Source organism: Semicossyphus pulcher, unplaced genomic scaffold, assembly GCF_022749685.1.
Source record: "Semicossyphus pulcher isolate SPU_LCO1_2020_fin unplaced genomic scaffold, fSemPul1.0.p SCAF_21, whole genome shotgun sequence".
NCBI lineage: Eukaryota > Metazoa > Chordata > Actinopteri > Labriformes > Labridae > Semicossyphus > Semicossyphus pulcher.
Genome location: NW_027211695.1, coordinates 19,035,777 through 19,055,422, shown reverse-complemented (window position 1 = coordinate 19,055,422; position 19,646 = coordinate 19,035,777). Strand labels below are relative to the sequence as shown.

The window sequence follows — 19,646 nt, the reverse complement described above, 5'->3', positions numbered from 1 at the left end:
GCTTTGCTGTTTATAAAAGCAGACGTGTCCGTGGAAAGGATGAGACACTGAATCCTGCGGGTGTTGTAGATGTCTTCGTTTTCTTTCTTTTAAAGACCCGGGCGGCTAGCATACGTGTTCAAAGGCTTTAGTCTCCGTGCTTTGATATGACACCAGCGAAGGGCCGGAATCTTGAAAATACATGGAGGAAAAAATGTGCTTCAAGGCATACAACTATATTTTTGTACTATGAATATTTAATCACTTTAAATGAAGCAACAGGGAAAATATGCGTAAAAAAAACAAGAAAATCTTGCAATTTTTTAGCTGCTGTTATCTAAAATCTAAATATAGAGTTCTTAACAGAAAAAAACTCTTTAAAATTTTTATAAGCCCTTTCCTTTCCACTTGTCCATCACCTTGTATAATAGAGGCACCCCACTGCTGCTGCTGCGGCTGCTCTTTCTTGCTGTGTGTCTTTGCTGTCTCTGGCTGATCTTTCCCACTTTTCGTCTTGTAAGACTTGAGCTAAACTACTGTTAACTCAGACAGCCGGCCCTCCTGGAGTTGTTTCTGGCCCTGGTGCATGTTTATTAAAGCCAGATTCACTCAGAAACATGAAAGCAGTTCTACAGAAAAAGCTGTTTTTGGAAGAATGGTGTTCTAAAAGGTCAGGAATGTTTCTCTGCAAACAAAGTGATAGGGGAAGAGAAAGATTTTAAAGAAACAGTTCAACAGTGGAGTGCATTGAGTAGCCTGACTACATGGCTTTGTTGAATACAATTTTTTTTGTGGGTCCATTATTGCAATCTACAGTCTGTTATTTCTGTATAACAGGCTGTGCAGTAGATGACAGACCATCTGTTATTTCTGTATTACAGACCGCTGCTATGGATAACAGACCGTCTGCAATTTCTGTATAACAGACCGCTGCTATGGATAACAGACCGTCTGTCATTACCGTATAACAGATCGCTGCTATGGATAACAGACCGTCTGTCATTACTGGATAACAGACCACTGCTTTAAATAACAGACTGTCTGTTATTTCTGTATAACAGACCGCTGCTATGGATAACTGACTGTTATTTCTGTATAACAGACCGCTGCTATGGATAACAGACCGCCTTTTATTTCTGTATAACAGACCGCTGCTATGGATAACAGACTGTTATTTCTGTATAACAGACCGCTGCTAAGGATAACAGACCGTTTCTACAGTTCTAAACACAGAATCTGGAGGAGTCCAATGACAGCAACCTGGATCTGAACGAAGTTCGGTTAATTTGACGGAAGACACATTTTTGAGGCCAAAAAATGAAAAAAAAAAACCCAACAAAGATTGAAAAAAATAGCAAATAAACACGGAACGAAATGGGATACGACAGGGTCTAACGAAATGTCAACAGACTACTACTACGTCAACACTTACGAAGCAGAAAACCTGAATCAGGTGCTGATTCGTGTGGTCTCCTTCAACTTGTCTCACTTTACCATCAGTGGAAACGTTCAGTTCAATGTGAGATAAATTAGCTAAGTCGACTTATTTTAAAAATTCAACAGAATTTACTATTGCCATGGAAGCAGTTCCAACTGTAGAGTTAAAGGGACTATTTTTTAGTAGAAGAAATAAAAGCCTTAAAAAAATCTGTAAAATCCTAAAACCTATTTATTTCGTAAGTAGCCGTGCAATACGCAAAATAATGCACAGTGAGTGGGTTGTTATTTTGGAATAAAACCCTGACAGGATTAAGCAGGACCCCTTTCATTAAACCTTCCAGAAGTACACACACGGTAGCAGGAAGAGCTCTTATTTCTGGTGGATTTAAAGCAGAGGAAGATATCTATAGGTACATTCAAGTGTTTTGTTTATCAAGCTTGGAAGCCAAGTGGTTTCTCCATGATGAGCTACGGGTGTCTAGACAGGGAGGGGGAGCAGGAGGCTGCCGCAGAGCCAGGTGCTCTTCATACACACTCCCATTAGAGATTGGAACTGTTTGAATCACTCTCAAACACACAGGCCTGCTGTTTATCCACCACTGATCCTACCCCTCTGTCCATTACACATGGATGGGAGGACCGGCTGTTGTCAGTCACTACCATTACAGGAAATCCATACCTAATACTTGTCTTATTATGAATGCTCATTGTAAAAGTTCAATAACAGGAACAGCAGCAGCGTGGGCGGTAATCACTATTCCTTACGGGGGTATTCATGTTTTTACTCATCCTCCATCTTTTAAATCGGAGTCTTGTGATGCAAACAGTGAGTCAGGGTTGTAATCGTCAAGCCTACATATGCATAACTTCCTCTGTAAATTCTAAATTCAAGCCGCACTGATATGCTACTGCAAAGAAACCAACACATTTCCGGATAGCTGCAGGGGGTCTGGGGCTGTGACTGCAGCGATGCGGAGCAAAAGAAAAAAAACACAACATCACCGAGGGAGCAGGAGCTTTAAAATTGAAATGTTCATTATAGATGTATAGATATCCAGAGTTATAGAGTGCACACGGCAAGCCCGGGAGCCATTCTGGGCTGTGATGAAACAATGACCCAGGAGCCGCCAAATTTAGAGACAAGCTGTGTCTCCCAGGAAGCATCTCCATTTGGACTGGAATGGCAAGTGTGACCCTCATCTCTCTGCTCCTCACCTCCTACTAATTGAATCAGGCTGCTGCCCAGGATAATTCTGTTTCTGTGTGTGTGTGTGTGTGTGTGGGCAAGGAAGTCTGTTAAACCAGGTTTAAAAATCGTTAAAATGTGTCTTTCCAAGCTGACCCAAGCTTCAGATAACCATCCAATATATTTCACACGTGAAAGGATTGGGGAATATTGTGCGCACACGCTAGCACAGCCCACCAGGCCTCATGCTGCTCGTTCCTATAAAACTCAGAGGGCAAATATATAACTCCAGTAAAAAGTCGCACGACTCTTCCCAGAAAAATCTCTATTAAAATCCCTCGTGGACATTCCCAGGGAAATTATGCATTATAAATTTGTCTACCCCCCCCCCCCCCCCCCATCCCCACCACCACCCCCCAACCCACTTCTGATACTCGGCTTTTTACTCGATTCAGATGCATGGATTTAATTAAGAAACAGCGGAATAAACATTAAAAATGTATGATTGGAAATTGCCGCAAGTTCTAGATCCTTCTTTTTTTCTTCCTCTTTTTTCACACCGCCGTCTGAAAACAATGTTTAAGCATTGTTCAGAGCCTTCCCCGCCATTAATTAAAGTTTTTGTTCCCCGTCCGTTCTGGTGAAAACTTGGCATCATGGCGGCTGAAACGTGGATGCAAAGAGGGGGAGCGCTTAAGGCGGGAACGCTCCTGTCTTATTCCTAATGCTGGGCCACGACACCGGCACTCTCATCAGTGTGCAACATTCAAACAGGGCTGTGAGGAGCCTTATAATTGTGCCTTATAATTAGTCTGTAGTCTGCTTTAAGAATGCTGAGGTAAACAGGGTTTAATTAGGAAGGATGGAGCAATCTGGGACAGATGTTGTGCAGGAGGGATCACACTGTGACTGTTTTTGGTTTGTGTCGCAGTTACAAAAGGGAAAGATGATGTTCTAGCTATTTCGGAAAGAATTGTTTCAAACAGCTTCCTTTAGTTGCAAGATTCTTGTCATGTTAAGGAGCTTATGCGGAGAAAAAAGCATTGGAAAATTTGTGCCAAAAATTGTGCTCTCAGAACTGCATGTTTTTCAGTAAAGAGCTTAAGTCCACAGCCCTGCAGGGTGGGTCCCTTAACCGTTCTCCTTCAGGGGGAGAGAGGAAATCAGGGACAGGTATTCTGAGAATGTCTTCCTGACTTCCCCGCTAAGTGGTAGCTCCAGTGCTTAAAACCTGCTGATGGGATCTCAGGGCCCCACCTATGGCTTAAGTCGTGGCTAAACCACATGAAACCCTCCTCTGACGGGCAGCGGCTGAACGAGGATCAACAGCCAACAATGTGGCAGTGAATGCGGCATTTTGGGAAAGTAACAAAAGCAAACACACCTAAGGCGGGTTTTATGGATTCTAAGCCTTAAATAACCACGTCGGCTAAGCTGGGAAGAACAGAGGAGGGGGGGGATGGGAGTGTGAGAATTATAGAAAGAGAGAGAGATGGAGGAGGGTCTGTTGGTGAGAGAATGGAGTGTTAAAACAGAGATGATGAGAAGAGGAGAGAGAGAAGCTTTGAGGGGCAGATGATGAGGATGACAGCGAGGGGAGGGGAGGGGAGGAGGGGAGTGGGAAAAAAAAAAATCACGCATTCTTGACAGAAGCAACATGGCAGGATCACACAGCTATTTTTCATTCACACTCCTCTGCATTCGCACATGATTCCAAAGGTACCCGAGCCCTGAGGAAGCCTTCCAGCAAACACTGTTTGCCAATTTTTCAAACCTGTCACTCCCTTTCGGTGCATCAGCTCGTGCTGCACAAAAAAAAAAAGAGGGGGGCCCTCCTGCTAGCGCCGCCGCGATTGTTGTTGTCATTGTGCCGATGCGAGGTAAACACGTGAGGCAAGTGTCGTCCATTTCCCCCCGTAATGCATCACACGGTAAGGCGGCAAACATAACTGTGGGAGGGACTGATTTTTTCCCCCTCTTTCCTTTGACAGCTCGCAATATCCGTGTAGCATATTTCTGTGGGTGTTGAAAAATCACATGAACGCCTGAAAATATGACTCGTGTGAATAAGCGGCGATGGCTCGAGCGATACGTGAGGAGAGGATGTGGGGATCGTACACATTCGCCTTGTCAGTTCAAGAGTGGAAGTTTGAAGTGGTGCCGGCTGCATCATTTTTTTTACCTCCGTCTTCCTCAGTCTCAACCTTTTTATACCTTCCGGCTGTTAATAAAAACACCATCTCGCCTATGGTGAGCTGCACGCTAAGCCGTGAAAACGGAGCAGGCGACTGCAGGTGAAATGCAGTCGCAGGTTCAGAGTGTAGGTTGGCGTTTGCGCCTGAGGAACATGTCGCCCACATGCAAGGACACACGTCCACACATGCACTGACACCTTTCTCTCTCCCCATGCTTTATCCGACACTCTGAAACACACACCCTTCGCTGCCCACAGTGTTCATTATGAGCTTTGACACAGAGTCTACAGAGACACTGAGCCTTGTAATCAAACAGGAGCCACAGCACGTTCCTGAAGGCCCTGCTTTAAAACACTCTACTGATTCATATTTGACTTAAATTTGCATTCAAAAGATCGATAACCCTGAGAGAATGACACTTAAATCCTACCTGTTCCTACTTGTCTCAGACAGTAGTGGCGATGCAAGGGTTAAAGAAGGTGAGTGTTTATCGTTAGAGGTGTGTAAATGCGCCCAGCAAACATGTTAAAAACAGCCGCAGGCAGTCCTCGGGGGCAATTCCGTAACAAGTTACAATCAGACACGTAGACGAAGTCGCACTTCATTAGGCTACATGCGTGCCAAGAGTCATTACAGTGAGGAGACGCACTCCAGTTTGATTTACACACACACACAAACACACACTTCTCAGAGTTCATTCCTGTCATTCAAGCTCCTGATTTTTAAGCTGATGAGTTTCCTTCACTTGCGAAAGGTTTCTTTACATTCCACTGCACTTCCAATCTGCACACACACTCGGTCATTTGATTTATTCCTTATGCATAAGAGTACATACAGCATTTATTTAACATTCCTCCTGTTTGATCCTTGACACCGGTTCCTTTAATCTGTCTGAATGAATTCATTGCTATTCAGCCTTCACGCTCCTCAGATACGGGATGAAATATAGAGGACTTGTTTCATCCGTCTTTAAGATTCATGGCTATTTGATACTCTGGAATGTTTGAAAGCACTAGATTCCTGTGCGGCGCATCACGTCAATAATAGACTTGACCTTGCGAGGCATGCCTTTTCTCAAAAGGGCTGAATGAGTGGCTCAGATCTTATTAAATGCTTTTGTTTAGCCACATCAAGCTCATTCTTCTCTCCCGGTTCAAGAAATGCGGTGCAAGTATTGTATTTCAATCTCTTTAGACTGGTTTCACAATGCCGAGCACAGGGAAGTAGACCGAAACACTAGGCTTGAGTTAAAGAGCAAAGTATTCGGCAGCCACTGATGTTCCCTCACTGTCTAATTTGATCTCATGAATCAAGAACTCAAAGTGGGAAGGGCTGTAAATTACGGGTCCCCGAGGAGCTGTGACACAGGGAAGAGATGAGCCCATTGTGCCGAGGCAACTGCTGCCAATTTAGTGTTCAGAGACCTTCATCTTTGAAATGCTCCCAGCTTGCCCAGGTGGCTTTATCAAAAGAGTTTAGTGGAACATGACGTTCCCACGCCTCATCCAACTTCGGGCCAACGCTATTGGAATACCGTGACTTTTCCGTTGAGGGGACACGTTGTCCCTGAGCACAACTTTTGGCAGTGATGTGTCTGAATTACCGGGTACAAGCAAGATGAGAGAGCAGTGAGAACCTTTTAAAAAACTCCAGGCATATGGCCATGGGAGAAGTTGCACTGGGTAGGGTGGGGGCGCTGCGGAGGTATATTGCCATAGTAACAATGGATAGCCCACCAAGGATTCCTGAGCAAACACAGGCATACGGTTTAAACAGCGACGGAGGACGCTCGCCAGCGTGCCTCCTTGTTCAAACAGAATCATGCTGGCACAGATAGTGCTGGCATTTTAAACATAAATTACAAGGTCTCCAATTGTCATGTCATGTCCCCAATTCACTAAGACAAGAGGGCAGCCTCGGCAAAAAAAAAGCTTATTCAAAGAGATTGAAAAGAGCAGGCACGCACCCTGACGTAAATCTTTCAAATGTGCAGAGGAAAAGGAAAGGGAGGCACACTGCAAAGACAAGAGGTTTTGTATGTTAAGCACATTTGCGTTGACATCAAACGATCGCCTCGCAATTGGCTTCACGGGGGACGGTAAATCTGCGCTACTCAAACATTTGCCGCCGCACCCGCAGAATTCTGATGGCGATTAAACAGAAAGTAACAGTCTTCCCTCTAAGTCCAGCTGGGGAACTCCACGCCGCACTCGTAAATGTCACCCATGTAGGCACTTAGACGCTTGTCAACGTCGCTATGAGCTCTCTTCACGTCACGAGTTCATATAAGAGCTCTTCCCTGTGTGATCGCCTTCCTTTGTGCACTTATGTTCCCAGCAGTTCGCCTCCTTCCGCTGAAGTCTGTTATTAATATATCATTATGGACGGATTAAATGTGATGTGTCTGACGTTAAGTGAAGCTTATTAAGCCGAGGCTGGGTTTGAAATAAAGTTGAGGTAGAGTATGAAAATCCTGCTCTTGTTTAAGCGCCTTTGTTTACCATTATTCTAATCATTTTACCGCCTCCAGGCATGTCAATTTGATTGATACCCTTGCCTTTCCCCCAATCCCAGACCTCATCAACCTAGAAAAAAGGCAACCAATGTAACAACATTCCCTATTTTCCTCGCCTCCCTGGGCTAGCTCCCCCTCAAGGCACTTCTCGCCACTGAATCCACTCTGTAATTTACAATTGGCTATTGTGTCCCAAGTGTTGCATCGGACCAACTCGGAGTAAATGAACCATGTCAAAGACCAGTCTTTCAGTCTTGATTACATCCCCCGTGTTCCTCTCCCTCAATAACTGCACCAAACTCAGCAAAAAGCCCAAGCTCAGAACCTGCTATTATTCAGGCACCTGAGTTCACCCTCTCATTCACAAGCCAAAATGGGTGCTCTTTGCCAGTGGCCAGTTTGATGGAATATCTGTTGTAGTTACCAAGAACATTGTTGCTTGGAAGAGAGAGCGAGGAGGACTCCATCGCCTGAGATACTGCAAAGAAAAGGAGTAAAAGGTGAAACCAAAGCTAGATAATAAACAGGTTATAGGGCAAGGTGCCGCAAATCAATACCTGAAACCATATTAAATGTCTGGAGCTCCTCAATCCACAGTAGAATTCGTCTGACTAAAGCCAGCATTACAGTCATCTCCACTTTATTTTGCAGTTTGAAACAGCGCCGGCCTATGGGACCATGCAGCATATGAGGATCAGACAGTATACAGTCTATCCTGTCAGAATCATATAGAGCCCTGCTGCTATGGAACAAAACATCTTGACGAGTCTTAAAACCATGCATTTTCTCTGAAGCAGTAAAATCTGCCACTGCAGGTATCTTACCCGTCTGTAATTGTGGTTGCAACTAATTAATATTTTCATTATTGACTAAGCTAGTCAAAAGAAGTGAATGAATGTCTATCATAATTTCCGAAAAGCTTTTTGGGCAATCAAAACTTTAGCAGCCTAAAGTTGAAACATGACATGACTCAAATGCCTACAAGTAGTGCAAAAAGAACTTGTGCAATAGTGGTCGGTTGCTAAGCTACGTAGCTAGTACCAACAGAGAATTCATAACTTCATATGGCTTCTAGTTCAACTGAATACGCAGATGTTTAACCATGTATCCGACACTAACCGTTTGTATGTCTGTGAAGGTTCTTGGTAATCCACGTCCTGGTAATTCAAAGCTTAATCCAAAAGGCAACTGGACTTGGTTGAAGTTCTTGAAGACTTATTACACATCTGTCAGCATACTAATGAGCTACAGAGGCTTATATTTCAAGCTCCATCCAGCAGTCAAGCGTTTCAGACGAGAGGTGAAAAGTCTTCAAAAACTTCGAGCAAGTCCGGTTGCCTTTTGGATTAAGCTTCGAATAAGCATTTGTCCGTAACGTGGCTACCATCCAGTTTGTTTCTTACTGATTCGATAGTAGATTCAAAATGATCCAAATCAACGTCAGCCATATTGTTTTATAAACGTTCTCCTCTCTCCTGTCAGTCATTGTATTAAGCCGGCCCCAAATTTGTGATTGGTCTGACCTGAATCAGGCTGGATGGAAATCTGTCTGAACAGGCCAGAGACCGGATGCATCCCTCAGAGCTAATAAAACATAAGTTTCTAAAAGCAGCACTTTTTTTTTGCCATTTCTGCTTGATGAATGACCAAAACAAATTACTTTCTTTTGATCAACTAATTGATTGATTGAGCAATCGTTTCAACTTTAAATCTCATCAAATAAACTCGCAAATATCAAAAGGCAGACTTCCTCTTCTTTAGCTTTACATCTTTAGTTGAGTTAGAGATGAAAGATGCTTTCAATCTTCCTGTATGTATAAAATCAATGTGCTGCAAATGCAAATCTGTCCAATAGTCTGCCTGGTGTCTATCTCAAACAACCTTATTCATATACATATTGAATGCTACATCCTTGTATTCACCATGCAATCAGAGCAGCAGACAAGGAGGCAAATTGGCAAATTACCAGGTTCAAAAAAGACTGGCTTGGACTTCATATTTGATAGCAGCTACCTCACAAGGCCGCTCGTAACTCCAGCTGCCCAGTGACCTTCATTCTCCAGCATGCAGGCGGACTCTACCGGCGTCTCACAAGAGTTATCGGCTTGGCTAATAGCCTGCTCCCTGCCAGGTATGGCCTCGTCGATATGCCGGCTTTTCCTGCCCCTGCGAGTTCTTTGCTAATTGAAACGTCTGCTTTTTTGCATACTTCTAGAGAAGGTGCACATGAGGAAAATAGGGTTGATATTGGGTCCAAAATACCTTAAGTGGCGCAAAAAGGGCCTCTTGGTGCCTTGCTCGAGGGCAGTAAAGAGGAGGCGTGGCGTCATACACCTGGACTACTCGAGCTTGTCGTAGGATTTTTAACGGTTGAAGATAAAGTATTGCTCCAGCCTTCAGGCTCCATCTGCCTCTGTATGTGCAGAGAGTGTATGTAATAACCAGACACACATAGAAATATAATGAACTGCATTCCTTGGGTAAACACACACACACATAAACACGCACACACAGGATATTGAAACCCTCTCAGGCATGTCGCCACGCGTGTGCCTTGCGTGCAGGATGATGGAGAGGCTGAAGTGCGGAGGCCCCGTTTGCTCTCCTCGCAGGACACACACACGCATCGGTACTGTACACCCACGCGCTTTATCACACCCTTCCGCATCCACACTGTGTGTGTACCCGCTGAGTACACATGCACAAACTTTCACACAGGTCCCCCCAGGCTTTGATGGATGGTCGGTGAGTGCTCTACCTCCTGTTTCATACACATATAATCTCATTTGGGGGCCACATGGTGGGAGCCGCACCAAAACAGGGCTAATAGAAGCAGTCAAGCTGTCCTATTCCTTCCCCTCCCCGAGTCAAGTCAGATCCATTAGATCTGCTGCTTAGCAAATATGTATGACTGCAGCCTGTTAATAAAAAGCCATATCCTTTAGACAAAAGAAATAGATGCATTATTTATCCAGGACTATTCTTAATGTGTCTTATGCAGTCGGGGGATCTCAGCGCGTCTTAATATTTCAGCAGACTCTTAATACAGAAAAGGAAGGTCACAGCTGAAAGAGGGTGGGAAGAGGTAACACAGGTGCATGTCTGTCAGAGTCTTAAAAAAATCAATGTGCACCTGAACCCGGGGTGAAGGTTGTACCTATTAGATACGCTTCGATTACACTGTTGAACTTGTTAACTTTTCCCCTGTCAACACCTTTAAGTAGGCGCACACACCTGCCTGAATCCTGCCCTTACAAAGTCCGGCATCCCCCCCCCCATCCGCCTGTCCACCTGGGAGACGTGTCAGTTGAAGGGTCTTTTTCTCCACCTGTCAGCTCCGCTTAATAAACAAGTTCTCTTCACACTGAGGGGCTTTACAGCTGGCTGCCGGAGCAAAAGGTGGCACTTAGGAGTAAATTATGGATCAACATGTCTGGCTTTCACGGCTCTTATTCTCATTTTCACGAAGGCCGAGTATGACAACACTGCCGATGCCGGATGGGGTTTAAATCCCCCCCACCCCCCAGCTGACGGGGGGTTCGCAGACACTTGCTGGCAGTTCCCTTGACACCTTAGACCTGTGTGAGCGAGACTGACAGCGAGTGATTCATCATGACATTTCCTCCACAAGCGAGGGGGGGGGGAGCGGAGATAGGGAGGCCCGAACACATTTGTAAACATACAATTTCTTTCAGTTTCAGCGCCTTCATTGGCAGCACAAGCAGGAAAAGATCTTTGCACGTCAGAGAACTGGGCGCCAAGATTCCACCTGTTTGAATCAACATCAAGGGAACAAAGGCCGGCGACCTTCCCTCGCTAAACAACCCCAAAAAAGCGCACCATCATGGGAGTTGCAGCCAGACATGGTTGCACCTGATGAGCTACAGTGTCAGACTAAACAAAACACTGTTGGTTTGCCTGTTAGTCTCGCAAACTGGCAAGCCTCACTGGCAAGCCTCACCTCAACTATCCCCCAGGGTTTTCCAGCAGTGTATCTAACTGATGTTCTCATTTAGTCCTGCTGAAGTCGATACGAGAGGACAGCTATGTGAGAAAACAACGAGGCTAGCATTGCATATCATAGACCTTGGGAGCCTTGTAAAAGTCAATTTACTGTACAAACTCCCCTCTAACAATCGCCCGTGAAAAACAAGTCGGCTCTACGTGCGAGGGGTGCGGTGATTGATAGCGCCACAGGAAAGGCAAATCTGCAAAAATGAATCGGCTTTATCCTGGTGAGCCCTATCTAATGCGATCGCTGCCGAGTATGAAATGAAATTCCATTTTCGATGACATCGAATTGAAAGAAGAAGCAGGCGAGAAGGAGGTGGCATCCCCGACTACCCTGCCACTTACAATCAGGAGCGTGGAGAGCAATCAAGGTGGCAGGTGGTGCGGCTTAAGTTTCTTGTCTGTATCGTCCTTCGCTCACCCCCTCTTTGCTAATATCTGGGCGTCTTATCCTGTAGGGGATGAGGTGCGGCTCCTTTATTGTCCTAAATCATGAGTTTCTACTTCATTTGTTGTATGTGTAGAAGGGAGGGGGAGATAAGGAGGAAGGAAAAGGAAGACAAAGGCTTAGAAATGAGGCATTTCACGCTTTCCCCTATAGACCATGTGAAGGAACTCTCCTCTAGCAGCAGGCATAGCAACCAGCTATAGAATTCTCCCCTCCCCGTCCCCTCCGTTTCTGCCAGCGTATCAGGTAAGTCTAATCCTCAGATTAGTAATTGCCTTAGAGCGACTGCATTCAAATCACCAAACCAAATTATAGCAGAAAACGCTGCCCGCTGCAATTTCATGAGTATTACCGGGCACTCTTACTCCTTCCATTTTCCCCTCTCGGAACATAAACAACAAAAGCAGCGAGCAGCCATAGATTGAATTAAGCCGTAATAGATCCAAAACAATTTTGATAAAATTAGCCACAGTCGGCGGTACGCAGCACGGCACAAAGGACGAGGACGCTAATAATAATGTGGCGCTAAACAAACCAGCACGTAATCTCATTTCTTACTTAATAGAAGATTTCCAGATTGTTTTTCAGCACCTTTTTTCCTCACCTTTTGCACCTTAAACCTAATTTTAGTGGGAAACTTTTCATATTCCGCTCCTGTGATGTGATAATGAGCTGCTCCTCTGCTTTGTCTGAAAATAGGCTGACCTGTATCAGCGATCAGAGCGGTAGGAAGGGAGGGAGGGAGGGTTGGAGGGATGGCCAAACATGTTTAAGCTCCTGTGGAACCTCTTATCAAGTAATTACCTCATTGAGCTCAATGAGGGACCGACTGCCACAACAGTTTCACAGATAAAAATCGCGCGAGAGAGCCATCGGGGGAGTTTGGTTGCCTGCGAGTGGCGATGACTCCCGGAGAAAAACACACAAAGGTTCGGACGATTGGCGGCGTGATTGCTTAATCCAAAAAGGACGAGTCATTACAGGTTCCATTAAGGTCACTTGTGGCTTTCTGCAGGTGCTTAGGCAGCAACATTTTGTAGCTTGAAAACAAATTAGGCTGGAGGCAAAGTGCTGCATTTCCATATTGGTTTCCTGATCTGCATGGAGCCTGAAGGGCAATCACATCCTATGTTTTGGCTACAAACACCATTCAGGTGACCTCCATTTGCATGATATTGTTTGTCCTATGCGAGTGCGCCTGGGAGGGGTTCTGCCCTATGCAAATCAGATGCTTCACTTGCGCTGGAGAGGCTGCAGCTACGAGGAGGCGCAGGAGGAACAGCTGGCCAGAGCGTGGGAGGTGAACCCTCTTGGCTGGGTTAAGGGCAATGTCCAGTTATGCTAGCTGCATCAGCCCCGAGGCAGGAGGAAAACCTGGTATAAGCGTTTGGATCTGGGTTTTTCTCTTTTTTCCCTCCGCTTGCCCTGAGGGGCTACGCTACAAGAGCATAGAATACAAGCTGCTCTGCCTCACCCCTGATTAAAAGTGATCCACCTGGGCAAGAGTGCCGCTTTGAAGTGCAATGATAAAACAAAAGCTGATGGCTTGTGCTAATTCGATGGCTAAGTGATTTCATTCCTCGCTACATTACGGTTGGACGGCATTATTTTCTGGCACTGGCTGGAACAGAAGCTGCTGCCAGGAGTAATAAAGTTAAGTGTTCTGTTAAGTGCATACACTACTCATCAGCCTTCAGATATAAGGTAGGACCAAGAATGTAAGAAGTGTAGCCACACACACGGCTAAAAAACTGCTAAAAATATGGATAGCATAATCAATGGAGTTAAAAGTAGGGCTGAAATCCCCCCCTCACAGTTAGCACAGCTTAATGACTGTTTAAATGTCTGATGGGCTCAAAAGAAAGCCTCGCCTCACCGATAAACTCCCTCAGTTGCCTGGTTACCTGCCCGTGCAGGTTGCCTCTGCACTTATTGTAAGATTAGCTTAGCGAGGAGAGAGAGAACCCGATACCTCCGAGATTACAGTCAACGGTCAACACCAGCCTCTCTCTCTCTCCTTCCTTCCACGTCTTTCTCTCTATGTCGCCACCCGACCCCAAAGTCCCCTGCGAAACAGTGGGGGCCTTTCACCGTGCCGCTAACAGGGCCGCCTTTCTTGTGCCTGTCTCTATCTCTTCCCACAGACGGACAGAAAGGAGAGGGAGTGGTGAAAGAAGAGGGCTTGTGTGTGCATGTCGTGTGTGTTACTTGTCATCACTTGTAATAAATCTTTAATCATTTACAGCATTAACAGGTTCAACCTCATTTGTGGCCTTGGTGAAGTAAAGTTGCGGCACCTTTCTTTCAGTATAAATTTCAGAACAATATACTGTTAATTCCATCCATTGACTTCCTAATTTTACGCCTCTAATCCAGAATTGTTCCCTTATCCGAGGCGCACAAGTGTCCCCGAGTGTTTTATTATGTCTTTAGCTCTAGTGGCACTCGCCCAAAAAACAGAATATTTTTAGAAGCAGCGTTCCTAAAAATCAAGAGCATGACCGCTCCACTACTTAATCTAATACAGAGGTGGCTTTTTAACGCCATAATTGGAGCGCATGAACACACACCTTCTCATCAATTAGCCCTCTTCTGCAGCCATTAAATTACACACTATTCACCGCAACGGAATTTCTCAAGACTGTTTACTGAGCCCACGGGATATAAAAGGCATTTTGATTACCTGCTGGCTTTTGTATATTTAATACAAAACAGGCCGCACAGTAAACACGGGTGATATCCCCCAGTGGACCTCTCAACACTTTCTTTACTATTCTATTACAATTTAAGTGGCCCTGGAATCACAAGAAAATACTCTTTGTGCATTGCGGCGTCGTCCATGTATTCTAACAAAAGCACAGTTCATAAAAGTTACCACAGCATTAATGTAGAGAGTAAATAAATAATTATATAAGTGGAGCGTAGTGACACACAATACATGCTGCTGCCGCAGCAGCAAATAGAGTGCCCTTTTAATTATGCAGGAGACATCCGAAAGCAACAGCACTCCTCACACTCTGGGAAGCAGCTCAGTGAATACACCATATTAGAAGCTGTTAGAGACAGAGCAGGGGATAGAAGTAAAAGGGGAGTGAAATGATTCGAGAGGAGAAGTAGCAGGAGGGAGGGGAGAGGGACAGAGAGAGATGAGAGTGGAGATTTAAAAAGAAACCACTGCAAGGCGAAGAGAGACGGCAGCATTGTAAGGGGTATGATGTGGCGGTGGCTGGAGGAAAGGCGAAAGAAAAAAGGAGTCTGCAAGGGTGGGTGTAAGGCATGCAAGGATAAGGTACACTGCGCAGGGCCAAAGGAGAGTTTGAGGGGATAAAGGCGACAGTGGGCAGAGAACATAAAACAAGACGAAAGAAAAGAAACAGAAAATGGAAGAAAAGAAACACTCCAGCTGTGTTCTGAGAGAAAACAGCGCTCCAGAATTCTTAAGGAGTAACGCTGACACCAAGTAAAAGAAGGATCAATAATTCATTAGACTAGCATAGAAAACACATAAAACAATAGTGTTCTTTCTCCTGGAAACGCAAATCAGCCGTCTTCATTACGTATTAACTTTGTTTCTTGCCATTGAAAGTGCACAAAAACATCCTAAAAATACAAGGACTGATCTGATAAAAGCTCCTGAAATTTGAATACCACATCACGCCACCTACACTGTTCTCCAGCAAAGCGAAAACAGAAGGAGGTAAGACTAGCTGGAGGGTGGACGTGGTAGGAAGAAAAGCAGGTAGAAGATGGCAGACAATAACGTATGAGGGAAAGGATAAAGGGAGTATAAAGATGTCCAATTCCACTGCTGGGTCAGTGAATTGATGCAGACACCGAAGCGCAAAAGAATGTTAATATGACCCTCCTGGCCAGATGTTCCTACTTAGACCGAGACTGTAAAACTGACTCACAAACCCAACAAAGCCTTGTTTGTGCGGCATTCACTCTTCATCTACCTTTTGTTTTTTTTAATCCTTTCACAAGTAGACAAGGCGGCCTTGTCGTACAAAAAGGGCAGGGCATGGCTAAGGGGGAATGTGTAGCCGGCCCCCTGCTACCCTCGCTCCCATCTGGGATAAAATAACTGCAAACCAAACCCTTATGCGAGCTGTCTACAGCACTCTGACACATATTCGCCAAGGTTAGTAGTTGTGACACCCCTGATGGAAAAGGCAGACGCAACACATGCCGTGATAAAAGTGAAAAAGTTGGCCGTGTTTGGTCAGGCGGTAACAGTACCCCTTCAGAAGCTAATCTAAACCTTTCTCTTGCCTTTCAATATTACATGTGAATGGCACTCCAAACCAAAACAGATCAATACCGCTAACTTGACACACATTAGCACCATAAAGGCAACAAGACTACTGAGACTAGCCCTGTCAGAAAGCATTATGGTGGAGAGAACACTAAGAGGAAGAAACAGAAGACATTTAAGAGTGGTGGAAGGGGGGAGAAAATAACATGGAGATGTGTCTTCTTACCTGTTTGTTGTACTTGTTGATAGTTTGACTGCTGTATTCAGAGCAGTGGTCAGATCCAAGGGAAATGTTATCTCCGGTGCCAACAAAGGTATTGGCAGGGGGCAGGTCCTGAACGGCCTGGTGCTTTTTACCAGCTGTTGGCGACTGCGGGTGAAGCTGGACAGTAGGGAGTGGCGAACTGGACTTGTAGTGCCGGGCCAGATCCGGGCTTCCCGGCCCTCCGTTGACCGAACGGTAGCGACCCATGCCAGGACTGTCCGACAGCTTCTCGTTGACGCCGTCGTATCGCTGCCCGTTGGGTTTGGATGCCTCTACAGTGACAATACTGCTGTAGAGGGGCTGTTTGGACTTCTGCTTCTTCTTGTCTTTCTTGGGCTTCTTGGACTTGTCGTGCTGCTGGGGTGTGAAGAAGTCCTCGTGGTCCTTCTTGCCGGCCTCGTAGCCATTCTTGTTCTTGGGGCGGCAGTAACGGGCCATGACGACAACAAGAATGATGAGGATGACTGTCATGATGCCTGAAACTACTCCTATCACAATGCTTAACTGCTGTTTGCTAAGATCATAGTTGGGGTCACCGGCGATGTTGGTGTTGAGAGACGTGCTCAGGCTCCGAGCCACCTGGGCCTCCACGACTGTGGAATTTGAAAGAGTCTCATTGACGTACACGTGAACTAATGTGGTGGTGCTCTGAGAGGGCTGGCCACTGTCGTTCACCTGGACCACCAGTCTGTGGAGGCCAAAGTGCTTCTGCTCCAACTTCCCCACCAGAGAAATGACCCCAGTGCCCCCATCAATCTCAAACAACTTGAAAGGGTTTCCCCCGATGATGCTGTAGCTCAGGTCTGCATTGGGGCCGGTGTCGGTATCAGTGGCAATGACAGTCCTGACTACCGTTCTGATGTTACTGGAAGGGGGAAGGAGGGTGTATGAGCTGTTTATGGGGAAAGTGACAGTTGGTGCGTTGTCATTTTCATCCATGACAAAAAGTGAAACTGTGGCGGTGGCAGATTTGGGAGGATCACCACCATCCACAGCTTTGACACAGAAGGTGTATGTAGTTTTCTGCTCTCGGTCAAAGGACAGGGTGGAGAAAATAGTCCCAGTGTCATTCTCGATTGAAAAGTCCTCCTCCTCCTCAATGAAAAGACTCATCTCAGCATTTTGGCCTTTATCCGCATCAATGACTGTAACCATGCCAACTGGGCTGTTTGGCTCAAGGTTCTCTTTGACATAGAAGGTGAACACATCCTGCATGAACTTTGGTGCATTGTCATTCTTATCGGCCACAAGGACAACCACTGTTGCAGAGCCCTGAAGTGTGTTTATGCCCTTATCTTTGGCTATCACTTTGAATTCGTAGCGCTCCGTTTGCTCTCTGTCCAGAATGGTGTTTACCCGGATGTCACCACTGTCTGCATCGATAGAGAAAAGCCCATTTACTGATGAGTCCAGGGAATAGGCTATTTCAGCATTCTTCCCACTATCTGCGTCGATGGCTGCCACTGTTGTCACCCTCTCGCCAGGGGGATTGTTTTCTGGAAACGACACCTCGACGACATTCTGACTAAAGACAGGAGGGTTGTCATTAGTGTCGCCCACCTTGACAATAAGAGAGTTATTACTTGCCAGGCTGGGGCTTCCAGAGTCCACAGCCACTATGACCACATTGTATTCCTGTGTGGCCTCATAGTCCAGTGGTGCAGACGTGTGCAGGAAGTATTTCTTTTTATTCTGCTCACCCTCCATCTCACTGGCTGGTTTGAGCTGAAAGGGCACATCCCCTACCACCGTGCAGGTGACAATGCCGTTCTCCCCCTGGTCCCGGTCTGACACCTGAACCAAGGCGATGGGTGTGTCCACCACCACATCCTCAGCCACGTTTGCTATCCCGTCTTTTAAGAAAATGCGTCCAATTTTCCGTATCTCAATAGCAGGAACGTTGTCGTTCTCATCCTTGATGTTCAGCACCACAGTGGCCTTGTCCATTTTCGGTGGCTGGCCTCGGTCACGGGCCATTACTGTGAACCTCAGTTGGCTCACTTCTTCACGGTCAATGCGGTGCAAGACACTCAGCCACCCTGTGCTCTCATCCAACCTCAGCAGCCTCCTGACTGACTCTGTGGCTGCCCCGAACACATACTCTATTTGACCATTAACCCCCACGTCTGCATCAGCCGCTTTCAGCTGAAGTATGGGGGCGCCAGGGGAGCTGTTTTCCGGTAGGTCAGCTTCATACACACTCTTCTCAAACCGAGGGCTGTTGTCATTCACATCGGTGATCATCACCCTAAGGATGGCCTGGGAAGAGCGAGGGGGATCACCTCCATCCCTCACACGCAGTGTAAGCTCATAGGAGTCTCTCTGCTCCCTATCAAGGGCCCCTTTAATGATGAGTTGAGGCTGCTTCTCTCCATCAGTAGTGTCAGCAACTTGCAGTTCAAAGACGCTGCTCCTGCTTGCGCCTTCCTCAAATCTCCTCTTCCCGGAGAATGAATCCCCAGAAGAGCCCAAGCGCCTTGAGTTGTCCCCATTGTCCTGGATAAGCTCATATCGCTCTATTCCATTTCTTCCAAAATCTCTGTCTGTGGCTGTGGGAAGCAGATAAAGGGTTCCAATGGGTCTGTTTTCCTCCACAGACAGTGTCAAGACAGGGGAAGGGAAAGACGGAGTGTTGTCATTTATATCTAATATGATGACTTTTCCCTCAAAGAGGTCGACCCAGCTCTGAGCTGGTCCAATCACTGACACTTCAAAATCTATAAAACACTCATTTTCATCAAATATCATCTGGCACTGCTGTAGTTTTTCACGGTCTATGCGCCTCTCATTGGTGGTGAGCTCACCTGTTATGTTGTCTATTTTGAAAAAATCAGAGCCTGATTCTAGCGTGAATGTCACCTCACCGGACCCGGCGACGATGCCCAGGTCGCCGGCTACGTTCCCTACTCTGACATCAGCGGGTCCCTCCTCAGCCAAACGGTACCGGAGCACCTGCTTTGCAGCCGGCTGATGCACAAACTGCAAGATGAGCATGCAATAGTACAAATAGTCCACTGCAGCAGTAGTCCTCATTGTTCTCCCAGGAAAAATGTCCAATTTGATGTGAAAAAAAAATTAAAAAATAGTAGTATCACTATAGCAGAGTCCGAAAATGGAGAAGAAATATCGTTTTCATTCAGAGCTAAGCCCTCTGGTGCGGGATGCATGAGACTTCATCCTCCGGACGACTTCCTACATCGCTCCTGCTGCAGTGAAAAGCAGCAAGTGCACGGGCTCTCGTTTCTACTCTGCTTCTCCTCCTCCGGCACTGAATGTCTGTTGCTCTTTCCTTGATTTAGCAATAACAAAAAAACCGCACTGATATCAAAAAAACACACACTAGAGAGGCTCC

The 19,646-nt window shown here is 46.0% G+C and overlaps 1 protein-coding gene across 4 annotated transcripts in view; it reads right to left on the bottom strand.

Annotated features, from left to right (window-relative positions):
• pcdh7b (protocadherin 7b) overlaps positions 1 to 19,099 on the bottom strand; it is a 110,915-nt gene extending 91,816 nt beyond the window's left edge. For all 4 annotated transcript variants that reach the window (XM_069672422.1, XM_069672423.1, XM_069672426.1 and 1 more), the window contains exon 1: positions 16,256 to 19,099. In XM_069672422.1, the coding sequence (XP_069528523.1) occupies positions 16,256 to 19,042 (2,787 nt within the window). In that variant the 5' untranslated portion in view covers positions 19,043 to 19,099. The remainder of the gene's footprint in view (positions 1 to 16,255) is intronic.
• Between the last annotated feature and the right edge of the window lie 547 nt (positions 19,100 to 19,646).